Source organism: Sitophilus oryzae, unplaced genomic scaffold (assembly GCF_002938485.1).
Source record: "Sitophilus oryzae breed Bouriz unplaced genomic scaffold, Soryzae_2.0 scaffold_359_pilon_pilon, whole genome shotgun sequence".
In the NCBI taxonomy this organism is placed as follows: Eukaryota; Metazoa; Arthropoda; class Insecta; order Coleoptera; family Curculionidae; genus Sitophilus; species Sitophilus oryzae.
This window is the reverse complement of record NW_022146928.1, coordinates 726,000-736,624: the sequence shown is the minus strand read 5'-3', so window position 1 is coordinate 736,624 and position 10,625 is coordinate 726,000. Positions and strand designations below refer to the sequence as shown.

The 10,625-nt window shown below is 31.5% G+C and overlaps 1 protein-coding gene across 1 annotated transcript in view; it reads right to left on the bottom strand.

Moving 5' to 3' along the window:
* Nucleotides 1–1,540: 1,540 nt before the first annotated feature.
* The window catches only part of LOC115884998 (adiponectin receptor protein), a 29,171-nt gene continuing 20,086 nt past the window's right edge, over nucleotides 1,541–10,625 (bottom strand). The window contains 5 exon segments of the mRNA XM_030903739.1: nucleotides 1,541–2,715; nucleotides 8,334–8,549; nucleotides 8,611–8,861; nucleotides 8,922–9,068; nucleotides 9,144–9,193. Coding sequence (XP_030759599.1) covers nucleotides 2,506–2,715; nucleotides 8,334–8,549; nucleotides 8,611–8,861; nucleotides 8,922–9,068; nucleotides 9,144–9,193 — 874 coding nt within the window. The 3' untranslated portion in view covers nucleotides 1,541–2,505.

Here is a 10,625-nt window from a genome sequence, read left to right as displayed (position 1 = left end):
AATTTTCGCGAAAAACCCCTCATAATCGTGTTTCTGGGGTCGAAATATACTACCCCTAAAAATATTTGCACTTATTTAAGACTCACCCTGTATATACATAAATTTTAGGGATCTTATGAGCACATACTTATCACGTAGGTAATATAGGTAGTAGAATAAAATTTATAAAAGAAGAATAACCCGGTGGGTCTCAAATGGGAAACATTTTTTATCATATTAAATTTTCACACTCAAATGACTTGCCTATTTTGAAAAATTGTAAATAGAAAATATATATTTTTTTTCAGGACTAAAAATAATTTAAATTATTTAAAAAACATCTTGTATATATTGTGCTGGTGTATTTACGAAGATTTTGCGGTTTATTAAGTGACTGTGAAAAAATTAAAAGGTTATATTCAAACATATACGTATGTGTATTAGTTTTTACTTGCTAATATATTGCACATACTTACAAAATGATTTAGTTATAGGCTTGGTGCATTTCAGTTGATTTCAACAAATTCCGACCGCAGCGCACTCTACGGAAAAAATCTGAAATTATCAATATATAGTTCACGCCGCCGTCATGTTGATTGCATTAAAATAATATTGAAATCGTGGTTTTGTCATAATATTTAAGTATTTTGATTTTTTGTTAGTGCAGTTATTGAAACTATAAAACACTCAGGTACGAGATTTGTGTGATGTAACTGTTTCGGGTAGTAAAAAATAAGTGAAAAAGAATTCGAACTAGGCGTCGTGTTGTGTTGTGACAATTTCTAGTGTTAATAAAATTGCCGAAAAAATGTTAACATGTAAAGGAGAGCGTACTTAGGGCGTTGTTGGGTGCAATAACATTCAATAACTCAACTTTCCCGGATATTCAACTCTCCCGAAACAACATTTTATAGTTCATAGTTTTTCACACCGATTTGATCAATAGCAAAAATGGATTCAAGCAGTTCGACGAAACAAGTGAACAAATAAAATGCTCGTTACATAATCAAAAAATTAAATAGACAAATTGGCATATAACTATGAGAGAATGAAATATAATTTGCAATATTAATGGTATACTTTTTTAATCAACTAGTGATTAAATGTTTTATGAACATCTTCTAAAATTATAACTATGTACCTTTAAAAAATTTCGTTATAGCCGAAATAGCTCCAATTATGCGCCATTAGCAAAACCGGTGATAAAACTATGCTCGCTACCGTAGTTGAACTCATCTAAAAATTTTTTAACTAGAATAATACATTATAATGCAAGTTAGACCTTCTAAAGATATCAAAATATTTACTTTTTTATTTTTTTGATTAGAATTTCCACAAATTATACTTTCTAACACTTTCAGAATAATTATATAATAATTTTTTCGTTTACTCGCCATTTAAACCCGTGTATTTGTATGTATTCGTTATTTCGATATTCTCCGGCGGTGACAGCACCAGCGGAAAATGCACCAAGCCTATAGATTTTTATTACAGACCGCAGGCCAAAATGGCGCGTCATAAAAACACCCCCGCTAATCGTTTTAATAAATAATACACATGATGTAGTTTACTTAATATATTTGTTGACTCGCACTGTATATACCACATAAAAAATATAAGAATTTAAAAAGAATTATAAGATAAATATAAAATAATTTAAAATAAAAACACATTTTTAATTAAATAAAATAAGGAAAAATGATTGTTCGATAATAAGTATTATGTCAAAGGAAACAAATATGCAAATATATCCAGGTACCAGTGTAAAACATTTAACAATAAAGAAAAGACTTAACACTTACATCTATTTTTAATGAATTATCTTAAGTTGCTTTTTATATCACTACACATATCCTGCATATTCATGTTTTATTATCTTAGAATAAATATTATATAGGATGTCAAGGATAAAATCCTGCGGACAATTTCCACTACATCTTACATAGTTATAAAAGTTTAGTCTTCACATAATGAATAGCAAAATATATAATTTTTATTAACACTTTAGTATTTATACCACACAAATTATATCACTAAGAAGTGCAATCTTTAAATGTCAAAAGCCAATTTATATACAAAAACTAAGCACAAACAAAGAGAGACTATTAAAATATATAATTGCATATGTGCAAACAATTTTTTGAAAGATTTTATACTTTTGTTAAACAATAAGAATGATTCAATTGTTTAAAGAGAATGTATTTAGAATACCTGTTTTTATTGAATCTATTATAGTGCAATTAAACAATATAACATTGAAGTGTCCCATGAAATGACTATAACAGTGATATAAATAAGTAATACCAACGCCAAATCAAAAACGTAAAGCTGACAGATGAAATTTTATATTTTCTTAATACCCCTTTTTTATTTTTAGTTTAATGAGTATTAAGAAATAAAATTATCAATCCTATTTAATTGTTTTCCTTTTAACGTATAACGATCAGATCAATTAGAGAAAATAAATCTATGTTCTTTGGTTCCCTGTTTTGAGGAAATATTTTTATTCTAATCTCTGATTTCAAATTAATATATCAAAGTATCAGGTATTTCACACTGTCCTATTGTTACCCGATGCATTGCCATTTCAGAAATACCATGGTAGTGTACTAGTGCTCCGCCAAGAACAAAAACGTGGAATATTTGATGCGAGTGAAACCAGATATCACATTTGCCGGGAAACCATCGTTCAGGCACTCTTAAAGCATATAGCAACGCACCAAAAATATAGAGAACCTAAAAAGATATATTTTAATTTATTTTTCATAAAATATAACCACAGTGTAAGAAAAAAAGTGGCGCCACTCTCGTAAATATTTCATCTAGATGACAAAATTCAGCAGAATGTTCGCAGCATGCAAAGCGGTTCAGTTGACATTCATCATTCGGCGCAAAATTCAATCGTTGCGTCTGAGAATAGAATCGGGCTGACGAAAATGGCTGAATTATTGTGTACTGCTATATTGTCTAATATGGAATGTTTTTCGGTTTTGAAGATCATAAATATTTAAAACAGAAAACGGAAAACGTTTAGAACGTTTTATTTAAAACATAATTTAGTGTTAATTTAGGTAATTATTTTTCAAATTTAATTATATATAATTTAAAAATTTTAGTTACAGTACATTTTAACACATTTTCTACATCATATTTTTTATGAGTCACAAATTAGATATTCTAATGGGTACATATGAAATAAAATAGACAATGTGTCTGTTCAATATTTTTAACAAATTTCTGCTTTTAAATACGTAAATGTAACACAGTAAAGCAAAGTATTCTTGGTCATATATGTGGAATTAATATGAAACGAAAAGAAGTATAAAAAAAACATTACTTTAGAATTAAAAGTGTGTATACCCAAAGATCCGGTATAAAATTTCTACGTGATTTTATCCTAAAAATATTTTTGTGAAAGCGTTTCGAAATTGACAGTTTTTGATATTCATTTGAGATTCAAAATTACATTCTTTTAGGCACTAGCAAGGGCGGGAAAGTGAAATAGCAAAAGCGGTTCCACCGTTTCCACGGAAATTTCAAATAAAATAGTTCCAGCCTCAGGCGCTAGGTGGGAGTGCAATTAATTTTTAGGTTAAGAAGTTGCTACTAGTCTTTGCTACTAGTTATAGCCAGAGGTTAATCAGAATTTTTTTGTAGTTTCCATAGTTTCCAACGGCCTTAATAAATAATATTTATACATGTTTGGCTTTAATTTTATTTAATAATTGTATAAATTATACTGTTAATCTTATTTTTTACACATGACAACGATACTTGTTATTAGTATTGTTGAATTTGTGTAAAAAATAAGATTTAATAATCAAATTTAATTATTTTAGAGTAAAATTCAATAAATACGCTAATTTAAAAAGCCCGCGCTTCGGTCCATTTAAAACAAGCCCTACTCAATAGATGGCTTTCATCTATTGAGTAGGGCTTGTTTTAAACAAGGGGGCACTTCTGTAGGACCATTTTTCAGTATGGCAGAGTCCATTCTTTTTCTAGCTAGGTATATTCTTTGGGCACTAGCTTAAGGGCACTAGTATCCACTAGTATCTAAAAGTGACACTTGTTTAGGCACTAGTGCCTAAAAGTAAAAAATGAAACGTTAGGAAATAGGCTAGCAATACCTTTTCTGTGAAATTCTCAACATGTTTTTCTTTGACCCAGGTTTCAAAGTTATTGTAGATGGTCTCGTATAAGTTTTTCTACTTCTCGGTCACTAACGTGGATAGTGCAGTTTCAGCAGCTTGTTGAATATCCAAAGACTAGTCATTATCACTCATTTTTTTCACAAAACTTTGTAAGAAATACGGCGACGTTTAAACCTGACAGAACTCTGTCATTAAACATGCATAAACAATGCCTTAGAAACTGATTACCACAACATTTTAAAAAATGTTTAAAAATAAATAATAATAATAGCATGAAAATCCCAAATTATCCGCTTTCACAAAAAATCTTGTATGAAATTCGTTGCGAAAAGAGTGTTTTAAGCATTGTCCGACAATTTTGCGTCCCGTGCTTAAAACACATAAAAAAACATTTGTTACATAAATAGCTATTTTCTACTGCATGGGTTTTTTAAATTCTTCATCTAAATTGATTAGGCACATATGTGTCCAATTAACTCAGGAGCTAATACACATATTGAGATATTCTTTAATAAGAATTGCTTTTTACTGGAGGTCACAAACTTGAGACATGAAAGACGATTTAGGAAACATTTTTTTACCAATTTGTTCATATCTTCCAAATGCAGAATAGTTATTACAAAATGTAAAAATATGTTTGATTTATTTTATTGCATATCTATATTTTCCTAATTTATGAAGAGTAGAGGTAAAGAGAATTATGAACGTGTATAGAAAAGTAGTCATTAAAGAGGAATATTTGATATTCAAATACATATTTATTATACAATTAAGAGACGCTGCTCTAGCAAAAGTTCTGCATTTAAGAAATGTTAAAGCAGGACATAATTAAAAAGAAATAGATAGAATACTTGAATAAAAAGAAACTTTGAATAAAAAGATTAAGGAAGGAATATATAAAAAAACTTAACTTGAGCGCAATGAGAACCTAATATGGCTGACTTAAATTCTGGTTTATCAGTCATTTACCTGTCAATCCTAATTCTATTAAAACGTGTAAAATGTATGTAGGATGAACTCAATAATTTATTTTATTTTACGTTACCAATAAATGTTACTAGTTATTAAAATTGTTAAAAAATAAATAAATTTTGCATGTCATTGTTTTACAACGAGATCTATCGATTAAAAATATTTTCAATATGGCGGCACTTCCGGAGATATAGGAATTTTAAAACATTTTCCGATGCACGTCATCAATCACATCGACATTGACACTAAAGCCTATAAACCTGAGTAAATGAAATTTTAGCAAAAATGTTTATTTTTTTTACTTATTTAAGATACCAAGCAGCTCTTCATTATACTTTATAGAGCAAATGATTGTAACAGATATTTAATTTAGATTAAAGCTGCAAAAATTAGTTTAAACCGATTTTTATTATCGCCTTGTTGGTCACATTGCGCCATGTTCAGCAATGTTGTCGTGTATTATTTGACAATTATCCTAGTGTCAGTCATTATTTTGTATATCATTTTTGGGAGTAATTCTCGTTTTTTGCCGTTTTCATAGTTTTTTTCTTAAACTGTACTTCTAAGCACAAATAGTTCTTTTGAGAACTAAATTTTCGAGATTTTTACTGCATTTTTTGAAATTGTGGATTGAAAATATGCCGAAGCCATTAAACAGTCGAAGCAAAGCGCTTTTAGCTTCCCTGATAAAATATTTTGAGCGCGAACGTGACAATAAAGGTCCTTTATTACCCTTGAATGCAGTCAGAGAAGTAAGATTGATTGGTAAGCACATTATACCACTTTCATGTTATTTCTACTTATATCAATTTGTAGCGAGTAGCTGCTAACAAAAAAAAATATATACTAAATATATTGTTTGTCACTTTTAAATTAAGATTCATCTCATAAATCCATCACAATCTGGCAGCGCTGTCGCCATCGCTTGTCACTCAAAGTTGATGACGTGCATCGGAAAATGTTTTAAAATTTCTATACCGAAAGTTGACAACAACTTTCTTATTTTAAATAGGCAATTTTTTTCGTCCAAAAATTTTAAATATAATTTATTTCTCAAAAACGGTTAATGTTAGGTATAGAGTGTTTAATATCAAAATTCATAAAATTTTACAGAGAATTTAAGTGTGTAATAAAAAATGGGGGCATCCATTTAAAATAAGAAAGTTACTGTCAACTTCCGATATTTCTGGAAGTGCCGCCATATTATTGTAAAACAATGATGTACAAAAAACCTCCGATCTAGATATTGTGGTTCTCTAGAAACTTCTTATGCACGCTCAGTCTGGGACACCCTGTATACTCTATGACGTACTGTCGAGAACGACATAAACCGAGCATCGTTAAGTTTCTGTTCGTTTGTCTGTATGTGTCTTAGTGTTGGCGGTTGGAATCGCCATGAATGTCTGTAGGCATATGGATTAATATGTAGTATATGTTTGGGTGCCTGAAGAAGCGACAATAAAGTCGCGAAACGTCGCAAAAACATTGTTTCCTTTCGAGACTTCCCAAACACCCTCAATTTTTTTTTCTGTGTACTAACTACTGGGAACTAACAATAATCATAATATTATTCTCTTTATTTCTACCCTCCATAAACACATATCTGGCGAGTGCCCGACTACCCTTTACCTGTCGCGACCGACGCGCGACGTTCAGAAACTTCCGCAATAATTCAGCTATATCCGTATGCACTAGTAATTAAACGTCGCGAAATCACGAACATAACATGTCGCAGAAAAATAATTTGACAAGAGGTGAAGCTACTTTCTTCTTTTATAACACAATATACGTATAGAGTGTCCAGAAAAAATAAGACAGATAAAAGAATAAATGACTAGTGAAAATGGGCTGTCATTTTAATTGAAAAATAAATTTATTGTCTCTGCTTAAAAAATCTTCAGCCAGCTTTTGTAGTCAGTCGAAATCATAAACTCATCGGCAAAAAAAACGGCCACTAAAAACTAGTCCCAATTTCAAAGTTGGATTTCTCGCGAACCACTCATTAGATTTTGATGATTTTTTTTAAAATTGTAAATTAATCCCTTCTTAACGAATGCTACGTCAAAAATTTTTATCCCGAATTTATTTTTAGCATATACAGGGCTCAACAATAAGACGAAGTTTTTAGCCCGAACTTTGTAACACCCTGCAGAGTGCTAAATCAAATCACATTGTAGCCTCATTTTTTGTGAGCATTTTATTTTTTTAATCACGACAATATCTCTCTTTGTATTGGAGATACGCTGCTTTAAAACAAACGTCTCGGAAAAATGCTTCGCAGGCAGAAAGTTTTATGTTCAAGGCGAAATAGGCGAAAACGGATTTATGAGTATTTGCAATATGACAACAACGGTTGTCAAATTAAAAAATGCCATTATCTGTGACGGATGTTGCTTGTATTGTGGCTTTAATAATTGAGGATGGCCGAAGTCAACGTTATGTGTCCGATACCCAGGGCATACCTCGAACAACAGTCCAGGATGCCTGGAATCGGTATATGGAAACGGGAAATTTCACCAGGCGAGTGGGTTCTGGAAGAAAACGTAAGACAAACGCAATTGACGACCACTTTATTGTCCTGAATACTTTAAGAAATCGTAGAATTACAGCGTTTCAGAATCAACATCTGCTACAAGCCGTGCGTAGAACTCAGGTCAGTGAGAGAACAATCCAACGAAGACTAAAAGAAAACAGCTTGTCTGCAAGGAGGCCTGCCACAGGACCCCAGCTACTTCCAAGACATCGTCGAGCACGTCTTCAGTTTGCGAGTTTACATGTGAATTGGTTTGGCCGCGGTTTTGCCTACAAAGCATTTTTCCGAGACGTTCGTTTTAAAGCAGCGTATCTCCAATACAAACAGAGATAATGTCGTGATTAAAAAAAAATGCTCACAAAAGATGAGGCTACAATGTGATATGCATTGATATTTGCAATAGCTACTACAGCTACTGCACCCTACAGAGTGTCACAAAGTTCGAGCAAAAAGCTTCGTCTTATTGTTGCGCCCTGTATATGCTCAAAATAAATTTGGAATAAAAATTTCTGACGTAGCATCCGTTAAGAAGGAATTAATTAACAATTTAAAAAAAAATCACCGAAATCTAATGAGTGGTTCGCGAGAAATCCAACTCTGAAATTGAGACTAGTTTTTAGTGGCCGTTTTTTTTAGCCGGTGAGTGTATTAACGTATCTTGTTGCTAGACAAATTATAACATAAAAAATACATACCCCCATTAATATTAACCATCCAAGTGACTGTTGACTAACTTTAGTAAACCACCCTTCAACAACGCCAAAATGAATTGCAGGAATAATTCCGCTAAGTCCAAATGTCATAAAAACAGCCGCTCTAAAGGGTCTCCATCCTGATTCAGAAAATTTATCCCACAATGACACCATTATGCTGGTAATTCCCAAAGCACAAACCACTGATAGATAAATAACCTATAAAATTTCATATGTGACATTAATAAATTAGAGAACATTGCGACAAATTTTAAAATACCTTGGGTTTAAAATGGCAGTAAAATCCATAGTATAGCCACGGAACAAAACTCCCCATAATAAGTAGAGCTATTCCACAATAATCCAGCTTGGAGAACAACTTTCCCACAAACTGAGAATGACAACTTACAGTGTGAAACATAAAGGAAAATCCGAGACAAATAATAGCGCCAGCAAAAAATGCCCCAAACACAACTTTCTCTTCGATTTCGATTTCTAAATGAGGACGCATCAAGAAATAAATTGCAATGCCTAAAAATTTCAATGTATGCATAGATATTTTCAATTAAAACGGTAGCATGTTATACAAACCTATAAATGCAACACATCCTAATAAATGGGTCCATATATTTGCCGTTTCAGTATGTATTCTAAAGATACTCTTGAAACATGCTCTATAACTAGGTAAAGGTGGTCTATGTCCTTTTTCCAAGAAATCGTTATCCTATAGAATTTTTGCTGGCGTTAATTAAGTGAGCAATACAATAATAATGAAATTTATTCACTCATAAATAAAATAAAATATATATTTACAATGCATGTTGAGAGGAATGACTGAATAATAGAATAAGTCTGTTGCAACTCTAGATCATATATAAAGTTTAGCATTAAAAAATATGTCTCCAACATCACGACATTCCATTTTCAAACCTTCTTTATTGCACTTATGAAACGTTCAATAGGTTTGTCTTTCTCGAGGACCTTACTTTGCGCATGCGCATTAAAAGTTGCACGTATTTCCAAAATAATCACAATTTAGAAAGTACAAATTATACATTGTTATGGAAACCAACTTTTCATTGTCATCATATTGTCATAATCTTATTTCCATCGAGTAATGTCGCTTGTTTTTTGCGTTTTTTATTTTTAAAATTATATTAATTATTCTTTTATCGACCGCTTTTATATAGCCAAGGATGCAAGTGTGTTCAGTGAGAAGTTAATTTTAAGTTTGTGCAACTATATTTCTATTTTTTTTCGTTGGACTTTCTAAATACTCGTAAAAATGACTAGAAAGTGTTTAGTGTGTGAAAGTTCTAAGATAAAAGTCCCCGAATTATATTTTCATAGGCAAGTAAAGTATTCAGTTGTTCTTTTATTTATATTAAGCCACGTCACAGACTAACCTAAACAGATGCGACAAACAATGCAAATGTGAAAATTACATTTTGGCGAATGCGCCAGGCAAATTTTTCCGTTAGATTTGTCATATAGGCGAATTTTACAGCGGACCAGCAAAGTAACCTCCATTCGTTTACTAAGAAGCCACGCCTCCTTTGTGTAGAAAATATAGAGGGAATTTTGTAGTTCGGAATCAAATAGAGATGATTATAATTTCATTATTTTTTTTCAATTTTTGATACATTCACAATCTATACCTACTAATATACCTATATAAAATTCTTAACCACTCGTAAGAAGCTCAATTTTGGCATACAGGTTGATTCTAGGGTGTAGAGGTTCGATAGGAAGAGATTTTTCGAAATTCCAGTTCCAAGGGGGTGAAACCATCCCTCAAATATTACAATATTTTTTATTTAAAAAACGGCCAAGTTTCCGAAAAAACGCTTAAACACGTATATTTTATTTCGTTTTTTTACATATTTTAAGATTTTTTAAAAATTTATACAGGGTGTTTCATAAAATATGACCATTGAGTAATCACGATTCTGCTTAAACTGCTTGACGTTTAAAGCTGATTTTTGGCAAACGGATTGACTGTGGGGTGTAGAGATTTGATAAGGAGGGGATTCGATAAGGAGGGGATTCCAAGAGGGTGAAAATGCCCCTCAAATATTACAATATTTGTTATTTAAAAAACGATTGGTCTTTCGGGAAAACGCTTGGACACGTATAATTTATTTTGTTTTTTTACATATTTTGAATTTTTTTAAAAAATCATACAGAGTGTTCAAAAAAGTTGGGTAATTGATTAACTACGATTCTGCTTAAACTGCTTGACGTAAAAAAATTATTTTTGGCAAACAGATGTTTCGAAAGTCAAATTCCAACGAG